General features: G+C 44.9%; 1 protein-coding gene across 2 annotated transcripts in view; it reads left to right on the forward strand.

Annotated features, from left to right (window-relative positions):
- The window catches only part of RALGPS1 (Ral GEF with PH domain and SH3 binding motif 1), a 1,336,836-nt gene that overhangs the window by 1,301,301 nt on the left and 20,822 nt on the right, over window positions 1-14,713 (forward strand). For both annotated transcript variants that reach the window (XM_069241780.1, XM_069241778.1), the window contains 2 exons: window positions 11,259-11,351; window positions 13,618-13,723. In XM_069241780.1, the coding sequence (XP_069097881.1) occupies window positions 11,259-11,351; window positions 13,618-13,723 (199 nt within the window). The remainder of the gene's footprint in view (window positions 1-11,258; window positions 11,352-13,617; window positions 13,724-14,713) is intronic.

The following is a 14,713-nucleotide window of genomic DNA, read 5'->3' on the forward strand; positions in this document are numbered from 1 at the left end:
TACTTGGCGTATGACATTTAAATCACTGCATTTAGGAATTTTGTTTTTTTACTCTTTCACATGCTCAATTATTTCTCCAGATTTTGAAAAAAATATTACAAACAAGAAAAAGTCTTCACTCTCATTAAATCGCTAACCTCAGTTGCATGAAGTCAGTCATCACATCAGTGCAAACATTTAATTCAGCAAAGGAGTCAAATTTGCAAACATGTTTAAGTACAACTAAAATACAAATGTAGTTTCATATGTTAACCACTAAGACAAAATTTGTTGTCAGTGAAACATTTAATTGATGATCTCTCCAGGGTATGGTGTAGTATTAAACATGGTTTCATAGTATTTTTTAAATGCTAATAAAGTGCAGCTTTTTTGCCCTTTTGGTTCCTCTCCATATCTTTGGTCTAGGTAAGTTTTTTTGTCCACAGCAAAGTCCTGGTTGCTTCACCGCCAAGCCTCTCCTATTATTGCTTCAGGTATTTTAGGCCAACTCCAGGCATGGGAAACCTACCGAGACCCTTTCGGAAACCGGTACTAGCCACACTGCCCTTTTCAATAGTCCATTTAGGCCTGATCTGCACTTCTATAGAAGTGAACTCCTTCTTCTGAATTTCAGTAGCGCGTCTTTAGTCCCTGACACTTTAATCCATTATTACATTAGTTATCAGCTGAGATCCTCTCGGGCCTGATCCTCTGCCTTTTCTAAAACACAATCCTCCTCCGTAAAAGAGTGAGTCTCGCAGTGACATCAAGGTGAACTGTGTACATGTGCACTCCTGGGCTGAAAACTCATGGAAAATAATTCAGACATCCCTCTTACTGAACCCTGATTAAATGATGGTGCCAGAGATGCACAGTCCATTCCCCAGTTAATTCAATTGTATGCACAGATCACCCTTTGAACAAGAGTGGTGGCAGCTCATCAGCCATCAGAACAAACTCAAATTCTGACATTTAAGTGTTTCTACCCCGTTTTCTGGAAGCCAGGACCCTCTTAAGTATCGCTGGCTGGGTGATAGTGCGTAATTTATTTCTTATAACATTTTGAAAAGTTCCATGAAGAATTAGCAAATTTACTTTTGTAATGTGAATTTGCCGGTATCTCACATCACTTTTTTTTTTTTACCCTAGCCAAAACTTCATATAGAAAATTCCCTTGCAATACCGATAGAAACTTGTTTGAGTAAGTCTCTTGATGAGACAATTTGTCCGTCATTACAAGTCTGGCAGTGCGGCCTCCACGTTATGACCGTGGCGAACACGCCACAGTTGGATTACCGGCTTCCCCACTTTTCCGCCCGGCAGTGGCCTGACAGTGCGGGCAGTCTCAATCTGCCAGGGCAGCGCTGCCCTGGGGATTACGAGTCCCCTCTGCTGGCTTTTACATGGCGGTTGCACTGCCATGTAAAAGCTGGCGGAGATGAGGTGCCAGGAGCCCCATGGGGGCCCCAGCACTGCCCATGCACTTGGCATGGGCAGTGCAGGGATCCCCATGTCCAGCCCTGTCACTCTTTTCACTGTCTGCCTAGCAGACAGTGAAAACCGTAATGTGTGCTGCTGCACCAGATGCACTGCAACATTGCCGCCAGATCTATTATGAGCCAGCATCAATGTTGTGGGCTGTTTCCCGCTGGGCTAGCGGGTGGAAACTCTTAATAGCCCTCACAATCAGGCCATCGCACTGGTGGTTTTCTGGCTGCATGGTTTCGGCAGACAGGCGTTTCTGTCCGCCGAAGTCGTAATGAAGGCCTCTGTGTGCTAACTGGTCTCTCACAAAACTTCTTAACACAAGATGCATGGTCAGGTAAAAAATCAAGTGTAATTGCAAAATGCATTATTTTAAGAAACGTCACTGAATTTCAGTTACAGGGAAATTGGGAATTTTCAGAATTTTGCCTGCATAACCAACATTTCTCCCAGTCATACTTTTAGCTAGTTTCACAACCACTGCACTTCTATTCTGCAAACTCTTGTACAAATTTGATTTTGCCATTAATGAGTTAGCCTTCTTTTTTCCATCTCTTGGCATGGCTTCTATCATCTGTGACTTCAGTTTTCACATCTGTGATCATTTAGACAAACACATTATTGTTTTGACCAACATACATAACCATCTAGACCTTTTGCAATGGATAAGTATTCCCACCCTTGATGGAAGACATATACTGGGCTCCATGCTCCCATACTAAAATATTAAATTATGTACCTCAGATATGGATCAACCATTTTTTCTTAAACTTTGGGATTGCGCCACCATGAAATAACCTAACTTTTTATAGATGTATTTCTACTTTTTGTGATTGCAGCAAATCTCCGCTAAAGACATTTTGCTCTAGCTGACTTTTAATTCTCTATTGCAATCCAACTAAACCCCTTTTACATTTTTGTTGGTGGCTGGATTCAGTCAACTTATGATTGTATTGTTCTAGTGAGTCGTAGGAGAGTCTAACCTTGGCCTGTTCATCGTTCATTACCATTCTCTCCTCAGGAACTAATCCAACTCTATTCAAACAGGTCATATGTACGCCATTTCTCAGGAACTTGGTTCTGACCTCTCAGTTACATCTAATTTCTATTTAGTTCCATAGTTTCCCTCTGCAGCGAAACATTTGGCGGACCAAGTGGTCTCCAGATTTAGTCATTTTGTAAAATCCTCATGTAGTGTGGATGACACCGTTCAGGCTTCTGCCCTGGTAGGAGGACTAAGTTGGTCCCCCTTGTAGCCCTTGATGACCTGCGTGTGATCCATCATGGCGGTGGTGCCAGGACCATGATCTGCTTAAACCTGTTGGTTGGGATTGAAACCATTAATTACCATATCTTCACCTCCAGGCTGCCTGAAATCTGAATTGAGAGAATTGCCCTAGCCTGTCCTGTGTCAGACCGGCTGCAAGGTATTTCCCTGCCACCTTTCACTTTGGCTCCTTCTCGAGTACTCCACTTCTGAAAACATGACTCTATTCTTCTAACATTGTTTTGAGCTGGTACAGTGCTTCACACCTGCTCTCATTAGCACCACAATACCTATTGAGTGTGCGCTCTCAGGCCCTGTCACCAGTGGTTAATTTGAGCTAGTGGTTGCCTGTGGGGGACAGGGGCACTCATTTTTGGGGACCAGCACTTATTTTACTTCATCAGACATTTACCCAGACCAAGCGAGATAAAAACACTAAAGAAGAAGGAAGTGAAAGACAGAAAAACAATGACAAAGAAAGGAAGTAGGGATGAAAAAGAACCTGCAACAGTGACATAAAAGTTAGGGTGTGCCTGTGGTGGATTAAAGTGTTATGAGGTGGAGTCAAGAGTATACAGCCTTGGTATTCGGCATTCTGACGTGTAACAGTACCATCCGTGGGCTTCTGAGCAGAGCTTTGGGCACCGGCTCTCATTCTTGTACACAATGAGCACTGCCTATACCACAACTAACACAGGAGCCTAGATACATTGTTATTCAGTGGCCAGACATTGCAAGCCTTGGCCAAACTCCGAAACAAATGGGTCTCATTTATTGCAGTGTTGCAGTGTTTCTCAATACGCAAACGTAAAAGGTAGCAAATGCATTTACTAGACTCTGACACGTCAGCCCTTTCTGCTTGTGTTTCAGAAATTACGAGTCCAATGAGGCAGAATTCAGCGGGTTGAGCAAAAGTGTCTGAGAATATGCAAAACAGCTCTAAGATTGAAAGTTGAACCATCAAAAATCACACAGGGATTCCAAAACCACCATAAAATGATATTGTTAGGGAATCAAACACCTGGTTTTGAAAGCAAAAGCCACAGTGACCAGTTAACAGGGCCAATGGCGAGCCAATGCTTGGTGGCCGGTAGCCCAATTTAGGCGAAGGACAGATGGTCCGTAACTATTACTAAACATCTGCAGCCCTTATTTATTAAACAGCTGGCCATGGTGGCAATTGTCTAGTAGTGGGGGCACCCTTGGACCCTTTCTGGTTTGCACTAGCAAATGTGCATCTAGTATGTAGGGTCAACGTGTTACATCTCCTTTACCCCAATATCTCTGACCCCATTATATTGTGAGATGGCTCAAATGGTTCCAGAAGCAGGGTGATCAACCTCAGCCAACAGGACTGTACACATATTTTAAAGACAAAAACCATTGTGCAGTTGTGGAAATGGGTTTGGCATGGGCTTCTGTGAAGTTTTAAGGAGGACTCTAGGACACTGTAAGGCAGAATCATCCGATGTCCACAGCCAGGAAACTAGAAACCACTTCCTGGCCAAGGACTAGGCAGGAACTATGGGAAGAGCAAACTCTTCTAGTGCAGACCTAAAACTTTATGAGGGAAGCTCCCTCCATGCCCAACATAACTACTGATGACGAAGGCCTTCATGAAATATGTGTGCCCACGCAACACCCAGCTGGAGTGGACTGTTTCAGACAATAATGCTGCCAGGCTGTAGGCTGTGAGTACCTGACCCTGCCTGCAGACATCACATCCATTCTTAATATTAGTCACAGAAGCACTGGTAAACAGACTGGTACTGAAGCCACGGCCATTGAGGTTGCAGGTTGTAGAATAAAGTACCCGAGCAGCGCAGCAGCCAAAGGACCGTAAAGCCGTGGTATGAGGAGCAGCGTGGCAAGATAGAGACAGTGTGCATGAAGGAGACATGAAGAAGGAAGGTACAATGCAGAGACATGCCCAGTGACTGCAAAACCACAGTGTAAGCAGAAGGTAGCAGGTGACTAAAGAAGCCGACAAAGGGAAAGACCTTCCCCTTCTCCCCAGGCAGCTGGACCATTCAGAAAGCAAGCATGCAGGTCATGGACCAATGCACAGTGCAACATCTTGAGAAAAAGAGATGCCCTGTGAGGGCCATCTTTGAAGTCAGACAGACCGCACTAGAAGGAATGGAACCGCCAATCTTGGCGGGATCCGATAGTCATCATTCCTGACACACAGACAGAAAAATATGTCGTAGAGGGTAGATGTACAGCCTTATTAAATTGATGCAGAAAAAAGACAGACAAAGAACAGGGCTCCTGCAAGCATACAAAAGGAAAGTGTGGCAGCCATTTTGTAATGGATCCACATAATTTTCATGCACACACAAACTGAAAATAAAACGCCTTTTTTGGATTAGGCCAACAGTCAATGACAGAAAGGAGCTGTGCAGGAGCTGCGTTTAATACAGATTTTTTTTAGTGGGATCTTATCTCTAGTGGTGCTTCCCTTTGTTGTTTGTTCCTAAACCGGCCAATGATCATTCAGGAAAAAGTACAGTGGGTATTGTGCAGTCCCTCACCCCAAAGAAATAAGGGGGCAATGAAAGGGTACGTCATAGGAAGAAAAGAGCATGAAAGAGCCCCGAGGAGCCTAACAAGAGGTACCGAGGAGAAACATATAGCGTCATCAATGAGCAGCTGGACACAAATAACAAAGAGAAGTAACACTACAGTAAAGATTCAACAAAATAAATTCAGACAGAGCATGGAATGGAGCAAAGCACCCATCACTGAGAAGGGCGGTGCTTGCCCAGGCACAAGCTCGTGCCTTAGCAGGGTAGAATCCTCCAGCCGGCAGTTCAAGATTGGTCACGTTGGGTTGCATGGCTGTGCTGGAGTTTGCTCACAGCCCCTTCAGGCATGTCAGCACACCTATCCACAAAGCCCATGAACTCAGAGCTCCACATTGTTGCAGAACCAATGATATGGCTCAGAGTGAAAACAATGTCAGACAACCTCACTGGGTACCAGTACCTGCCAGGAGCTGGGAAGGAAGTGTGGCAGGAGCAGGGCATTTTTGGGTAGGTGTGAGCAGGGACTGCAAAGATGAAGCACTTACAGCAGAAGAAGTTGTGTATCGAAGAGGGCATTAATAATGAAATATAGTTTAGTCTAAGTTCCTGACTCCAGGATTTCAGTCCTTTCTGACACACACAGCATGCCAGCTTCTCAGTGTCCAGCAGGCAAGATGCTGAGCAGGGACAGCATCAGGCAAAGCGTGTTCTTAGGTCTTGGGTGAATCAGATGACTTCAGTGTGTCGGAGACCAGCAGCCTGTAGACTCTTCACATATTCAGATAACTGGGTCCTGTAATCGCTGTCAGGGGCAGCATCTCCTCTCTTTCCAGGGCATCAAAACCATATTCTTCCAGGCAGGGTTCCTATGCATGGCAACTCAGATCACCCAGGCCTGGCCCCAGCCCTGTAACCTGAGGTGCCTTTACCCAGGTCTGACATCTCCCCAAGTCTCATCAAGTCCAGAATAAAACAAGAAACTGTTGGTAAACGGGCTAAGTCAGGGGCAGTGGTGTAGCAAGCTTCGGCTATAGGTGGGTGCACTACTGGGGAAGCACCACACTGATACACAGATCACCATCAGTGGGTTCACAGTTGTCACGGGTCAGTCGGAAAGTCAGTCAACAAGAGGGACTGGTATCGTTGTGTGTGCAGCTTGAGGACTAACCCCACCTACCTAAAGAAACCATTCTGTCGGCCGACAATACTTCCAGCATCATTACCTACATGCTGAGTACCGTTTCTTACATGACGGTGTTCACTATGAGAGTAGCCAGTAGTAAATCTACTATGTTGTAAGAACTATGGGCCAGATGTAATAAATAATTTACAGTCTCAAACAGAACGAATCGCTTATTTGTGTGACCGCAAAAGCTCTTTGTACAATGTATTAAAGGCATCTCAGGAGTCTGGAAATTTTTACAGACCCCCCAAAAATGTTGTTTCACTCTATACAGAATCACTGTTTTGAAGGGTCGTGTTTTCCAGGCGTCCCTTGCAATTGACAATCTGCTATGAGCTGTATAAATGATGTGCAACGATGATTCCAGTCGCAAACTGGAACTGAAAAGTGACTGATTGGCAAGTTAGAGTTTTAAGCTATTCAGAGCAGGGAGGAGAACCCCTTTGGATCCGTTCCCCTGTGTGACTGTTGAAGAAAGATTAAGTGAAAGTGCGCAGTTTTCCACTGCACCACTGCTAACTCTCAGTAAATGTTTCAAATAAGGAAAACTATTTTTCTAAATTCAGTCCTGTTTGGTTTATGAAAAAAAAGATTTTTATTTCAAAAATGTTTTCTTTATTTAAACACAATCACAGACATAGTGGACTGCTGACACTTGCAGGCCACAGTCCCTTGATGGTCACCAGTCACAATGAATCGACCGACAGATTTGCAACCCACTCCAATTCAAAATTTTGGAACCCGACCTATTGATAGATAGGCCGGTTAACAAAATTCAACACTAGTTGCAAAAATACTGGTTGCAATTGTGACTATGTGACTTGGTGGTATTGTACATCCATCTGTCTATCTATCTATCTATCTATCTATCTATCTATCTATCTATCTATCTATCTATCTATCTATCTATCTATCTATCTGTCTGCCTATCTATCTCTTCACCTGTCCATCCCTCACCTGGAAGTCTGTGAGGGTGATATCTGTTCTTCTGTGAACAGTGAAAGCAAAAATGGAATGGATGGAAACGTTTGAACTCTCTTTATCCACTGGAAAATCCCCATGGTACAATTTCTTTGCAATCATGTATTTTGCTTCATATGGCATTGTGGAAGGGCAGCAAACCACTTGAGGTCATGCCACAAAAAGACCATCGCCACCTAAACTGTTAGTCCACATTCTCTTTGTATGGGTAGACCAGCAGCCCCCAAGAGGCATGCCAGCCTAGCTGAACCTCATCAGTGAGGTACCACTTGAGGAGCTGGCTAACAGAAAATCCCAGTCTAGGCATGCCCAGGCCACTTTGGATGACTCACTTATTTTGTGGCATTACAGTAGAATAAGAGTATTTTACAAGTCTTTCTTGGCCACACCCCGCAGCAGTGAAGCCCAAACCACTAGTCCGTGTCCCCTCCGATTGGGAACACAAGCAATAGTAATGTCTTTCGGTGTTGATCGGCCTATCCAGTAAGGTGAAACTCTTTCCCTTGACACAAATTCAGTGTTCTCTTTCTGCAACAAACAGAGTGTGAATTATGTCCCAGGGACTAAAATCTAGAATGGTCTTTATCAGTCCTAGTTGTGTTGCTCAGCAATTCTCTGATACACCTCATATAGTGGCTGGCTATTAACTAGTACACATTGTGAAATCAGACTTACATCTTGGCATTAAAGAAAATTTGTTTTAGAAACATGTAAATATTAGGGTTTTTTAACTGCTAACCATTAAACTCCGGTGTGTCTAATAAGTCCTGCTAAATAAAAAGTGAGATTACTAAATTTGAGAATATTTTAAGAATCTCTGTAGGAAAATAGCTCCCTGTTGCAGTTACACCCTACTTTTTGTCTGATATTGATGCTGACTTGACTGATAAGTGTGCTGGGACCCTGCTCACCAGGCCCCAGAGCCAGTGTTCTTTCACTAAAAATGTACCATTGTTTCCCCAATTGGCACGCCTGTGGCACACAGATAAGTCCCTTGTAGAAGGTACTAGTGGTACCAAGGGCCCTGTGACCAGGGAAGGTCCCTAAGGCTGCAGCATGTGTTGTGCCACCCTAGGAGACCCCTCACCTAACACATGCACACTGCCATTGCAGATTGTGTGTGTGGGTGGGGAGAAAAAGGCAAAGTCGACATGGCATCCCCCTCAGAGTGCCATGCCCACAAAGCACTGCCTGTGGCATAGGTAAGTCACCCCTCTAGCAGACCTTACAGCCCTAAGGCAGGGTGCACTATACCACCGGCGAGGGCATAGCTACATGAGTACTGTGCCCCTACTGTGTCTAAGTCCATTCTTAGACATTGTAAGTGCAGTGTGGCCATATTAAGTATATGGTCTGTGAGTTTGTCAAAAACAAACTCCAGAGTTCCATAATGGCTACACTGAATACTGGGAAGTTTGGTATCAAACTTCTCAGAATAATAAACCCACACTGATGCCAGTGCTGGATTTATTAAAAAATGCACACAGAGGGCATCTTAGAGATCCCCCCTGTATTTTACCCACTCCTTCGGTGCAGGACTGACTGGTCTGTGCCAGCCTGTCACTGAGATGAGTTTCTGACCGCCTGGGGTTAGAGTCTTTGTACTCTCTGGGGCCAGAAACAAAGCCTACACTGGGTGGAGGTGCTTCACACCTCCCCCCTGCAGGAACTGTAACACCTAGCAGTGAGCCTCAAAGGCTCAGGCTTCATGTTACAATGCCCCAGGGCACTCCAGCTAGTGGAGATGCCCGCCCCCCGGACACATCCCCCACTTTTGGTGGCAAATCCGGAGGAGATAATGAGAAAAACAAAGAGAAGTCACCCTCCAGCCAGGACAGCCCCTAAGGTGTCCTGAACTGAGGTGACCCCTGCCTTAGGAAATCCTCCTTGTTTTGGAGGATTCCCCCCAATAGGATTAAGGATGTGCCCCCTCCCCACAGGGAGGAGGCACAAAGAGGGTGTAGCCACCCTAAAGGACAGTAGCCATTGGCTACTGCCCCCCAGACCTAAACACACCCCTAAATTGAGTATTTAGAGGCACCCCAGAACCTAGGAAACTAGATTTCTGCAACCTGAAGAAAGAAGGACTGCTGACCTGAAAGCCCCGCAGAGCTGACAGAGACAACAACTGACTTTGCCCCAGCCCTACTGGCCTGTCTCCAAACTCAGAGAACCTGCACATCAACGCATCCAATGGGACCAGCGACCTCTGAGGACTCAGAGGACTGACCTGCACCTAAAGGACCAAGAAACTCCAGAGGACAGCAGCTCTGTCCAAATCTACAACCAAGAAACCAAATTTAGAGAAAACTCCAGCCTCACTCTGGAAGCGTGAGTCTTCACAGTCTGCACCCGATGCCCCCAGCTTGTGTCCAGAGAAACCGACACTGCAGAGAGGCCCCTCAGGCGACTCCAACGATGTGGACACTCTGAGTTGACCTCCCTGCACCCCCACAGCGACACCTGCAGAGGGGATCCAGAGGCTCCCCCTGACCGCGACTGCCCTGTAACAAAGGAACCCGATGCCAGGACAAAGCACTGCACCCACAGCCTCCAGGACCGAAAGAAACCAACCACCATTGCAGGAGTGATCAGCAGACGGCCATCATCCTAGCCCAGTCGGTGGCTGGCCCGAGAAGCCCCCCTGTGCCCTGCCTGCATCGCCAGAGTGACCCCTGGGTCCCTCCATTAATTTCAATACAAAACCCGATGCCTTGTTGACACACTGCACCCGGCCGCCCCTGTGCCACTCAGGGTGTATTTTGTGTGCCTGTTTGGGACTTCCAGTGCTTTACAAAACCCTCCTGGTCTGCTCCCCAAGGTCGCAGGTACTTACCTGCTAGCAGACTGGAACCGGAGCACCCCTGTTCTCCATAGGAGCCTATGTTATTTGGGCCCTACTTTGACCTCTGCACCTGACGAGCCCTGTGTTGCTGGTGCTGGGTGTTTGGGGTTAACTTGACCCCCCAACTGTGGGCTGCATATGCCCAGGAGACTGAACTTGTAAGTGCTTTACTTACCTAAGAAACTAACCAATACTTACCTTCCCCATTAACTGTTGATTTTTGCAGTGTCCACTTTTAAAATAGCTTATTGCCATGTTTGCCAAAACTGTGTACATTCCTGTTTTAATTCAAAGTTCCATACTTCCCTGTATGAAGTACCTTACAATTTATGTACTTACCTAAAATCTGAATCTTGTGGTTCTAAAATAAATTAAGGAAGGAATATTTTTCTATGTAAAAACCTATTGGCCTGGAGTTACGTCTTTGAGTGTGTGTTCTCATTTATTGCCTGTGTGTGTACAACAAATGCTTAACACTACCCTCTGATAAGCCTACTGCTCGACCACACTAACACACAATAGAGCATTAGTATTATCTAATTTTGCCACTATCAACCTCTAAGGGGAACCCGTGGACTCTGTGCACACTATCTCTCACTTTGAGATAATATATACAGAGCCAACTTCCTACACTGAACGCATCCCTACTTATGTGATCCTAACTTTTCCATATTTCTGCAGAGAAGGTAGGTGTAATTTCTCCTATGGCATAAATGAATTCCATTTTGGACCATTGCCCGACAATCCATCCAGATCTTTATAGGATAGATTAGTTCACAAGTAGCTTCTGTGGATCTTCTGGGAAATGTGTGGTCTGGTCCTTGAATCATCCAGCCCGCGCCTAATTTCATACCAGAAACTGCAACTTTACTTCAACGTCTTCAATATGCTTTAGGATTGAAATAATAATGAACGTTATTGTTAGGACAATAACCTTCCTGAACTGGAGTGAGTTTCAATCACGTTTCTGTTCCTTTATTTGTCAAACAGCTCTCATCATGGACCAGATACTGGCTTACACTTTCGGGATCTACCCTCCTGTTCTACGGGACAAAGTCTATCAGAGGCACAGAAAGAAAACACGTGAGAACTGTTTCACTTTTCAATGCTGGCATGTCATGTATTGTGTTCCTGATATCTGTTGCTGTGATGGACAAAGAATGCACGACTTTTATCACTGGTTGCGGGAGGGTTGGGTGAAGTGAAAAGGGGAAACGTTCTCAACCACGCGTTGTGAACAACGTGGACGTTTCCCACGCATGCGTAACCACGCTTGCCTAAACAACTCATGTCTGTTTCTGTGTCTTAACCACGCATGTGCTGAACTACGCATATGCATGGTAAAGGCACAGAAAAAGCCATGCGGTGCCCGGGAAAGGACGTGGAGGACACGGCGAGGTAAGTGGGGTTGGGGCAGGGGTGGGGGGTGAATTAAGGGATTAGGGTGGGTGGAGGGCTGGGTGGCGGGCTATTTGTTTAAGGGGTGGTAGTAGGTGGTCGGAGTAGGTTTTTTTTAGGGCTCCGGGCAGGTGTGGGTGTCGGGGTAGTTTATTTTTAGGGGTAAGGGAGTCAGGGTAGGTGTTTTGTTTTAGGCCTCAGGGTGGGTGAGTGGTGTCGGGGTAGTTTACTGTTATGGGGTCCGGGTATCGGTATAGTTTATTTCTTTAGGGCGCATGGAGGGGTCGGGGTAGTTTAGGTATTAGGGGTGGTGGTAGTTTTGGGCCTCAGGGAGGGTGGGGGGTGGTATGATAGAACAACACTAGCCGTTTTGCATGCCGTTTCCACACATGACTTTACTAGGCATGCTTTTACAATGAAAATTAGTTGTATAAGCAGGCGTGGTAAAGGCACGCGTGGAAACAACGCGATAGTTGTTCCAACCTTGTTGTTAAGGCATGCGCGGTTCCATCATACAACCAGTGAGAAGTCTTTCAACTTTCTGGAAGTTCTGTAGAAAACAATGCAACTTTACAAAGCTCTGGACTTTTACGAGGTCCCCAGATTTGCATGAAAATTTCAACATTTTCATATGTTTACGTTAATAAAGATAAATTTACAAGAATAATAATAAGGCATACAGTCGCCATTGTGCAAAGAAAAACTATTTACCTGAACAAAGGTGAACTCATACCAAGACCTTTTGCAAACGTCATGTATTACAAAAAGAGCTGTTGCAACATATGTGATCCAGTGTTCTAAAGCCAGTCGCGGAGGCAATGGGTATATTATTACATTATAGTTATTTTTTTTGTCACTGCACAAATGGAGCATGTAAAAAGGCATAAAAACCCACAATAATTTGAGGGATTGTGTGTCACTTCTTGATGCGTGGTCGAAGGTTTGCAGAGGCAGGTGCGGTGTGTGCGGGTTTTATATTTGATAGTAATCAAATGATTTGTATGTTATGTCTTCCAACTGTTTCTTTGTGTTTGTGTTGTTGCTCTTTCTGTTTTTTGATTGTGTGTTTTAAACTGACCTACAATAAATATTGAGAACTACGGTTGGGTAGCAGTGATGTATTCCAGTGGTTTCCAACCTGTGATCCAGGGACCCCTGGGGGTCCACGAAGCCTCCTCAGGAGGTCCACGACTGCTTAGAAAATGAAATAATATTAACAGATTAGGTCCCCAGCTTTCAGTAATGACTCAGTGGGGGGTTCCCAGATTCCAATAATGATTCAGTGGAGGTTCCCGGGTCCCAGTAATGATAAAGTGGGGGTCCACAGAAGTCAAAAGGTTGGTAACCACTGATGGATGCCATTCAAAACCTTAAATAATGTGCCTAAAGTTACATAAAAACAGTATATCTTTGATGGTTCTTACAAGATATCCTACTAAACGTGTCTGGAAAGCTGATATCACCCTTTGGTAGACAAGATTGAGTTAATGTAGGTAAGGGTGTGGCGCCCAAGGCAAAGGTTTCATAGTAAATAATATTTCTGATAAGTGTGAGCAGTGAATCAAGCTAAGCCTTTACCTGTTTTTTTTTTTCTTGTTATGATTCCTTGATCGATCAAAAACACCACCACTGACACGTATTTCGCTCCTTTAACTGGGTCCTCTTCAAGGCTGTAGACATAAGTAAATAAAGTAACAAACATTCCACTATTGATGTACCGCAGTAATTTGTAAACTCTAATCCCAATATGTTGGTCAAACATATCACAGAAATGCTGTCAGCTGAGGATATTTTTGTAGTTGGGGACTGGTTTTGTTTTCTATTTTGTTGAACCCAGAGATCTAACTACCTTCCTTGAGTGGAGAGACTTATTTTCAGGACCTTGCCTCTCTTATTTCCCAGGGACAGTGATCTTGAGATTGTAAACACGAAACATGTTTTTCTCTTTCAGTATAAATCTTCGCCTAGCAAAAAAGTATCAGTTGTTGGCTGGATGGTGGTACTGCCAGATGACCCGGAGCATCCGGACATATTCCAGCTCAATAACCCGGACAAAGGTAAGGCCTTGGATCCAGGTGAAAACATAGACACTGAAGGACATGGACAGCTTGAGCATCTGCCTCAGAAACGTCTATTGCTAAATCATCCACCATACACAGATACCTCCACAAAAACACTGCAACTAGTTTTAAAGTCAGCACCTTGCAAAACTAGCTTTTAAAGACTATATTAATTTCCTTCTAGGAGGCACAGCTAAATATTGTGAAGCCCCTCTCATTGCGGGTGACCAGGCGTCCCGGATTTGCTGGGACAGTCCTGGTTTTCACCAGCTGTCCTGGCAGGTTTTGTGAAATTTAGCTCATGTCCCGGTTTTTAGAGCGGGTCGACTGGAATCCATGGGATTTTACTTTTTATGTTTTCCAAAGCAGGGGCAGTGAGCAGCTATCATCAGAAAGCAATTTAATTAACGTGCATGATACTGGCTTTAAAAATTGCATTTTATTTAGCCTCTTAGTGCCTCATCTGTCGTTATGTGCTGATGAGCGCTGTCATTCTGTGCGCTCGTTTGAAGAAAAATTATAGTCTTTCTATATTTGTCAGCTCTGCTAAGTGCCACGCATCTCGCATTAAGATAACACATTTTGGTCATTTTGTCGCCATCCAGTAATGCCTGAGATTGTCGCGCAAAATAACCATGTCCTGAAGTGCGATCAAACCGTGTAGGTTGTTTCTCACTTTGCAAGCTAATCTCCGAGTACTGTTTATCAAAGGCCGCAAGCCTCTTCAAACATCAGGTCCCTAATCTGGGAATGGCTGGTCTTTGGTTATGGCGCTTTTGGCCTGGCACTGTGCTGCCCGAATGGCCGCTTCAATGAACCCTGAGTACTGAGGGCACGTCAGAGTTATAGTGGCACGGGCACTATTTAATTTGAGTGTTCCCAGTGAAAAGAGGTGATGGAATAATCAGACTGTGGAATGCAGAGACATAGAGACAAAAAATAGACAAACATCTGGAGTATAGGTGACACAACTGTATGAGTTCTGGG

This window comes from Pleurodeles waltl, chromosome 6 (genome assembly GCF_031143425.1).
Source record: "Pleurodeles waltl isolate 20211129_DDA chromosome 6, aPleWal1.hap1.20221129, whole genome shotgun sequence".
Lineage (NCBI taxonomy): Eukaryota > Metazoa > Chordata > Amphibia > Caudata > Salamandridae > Pleurodeles > Pleurodeles waltl.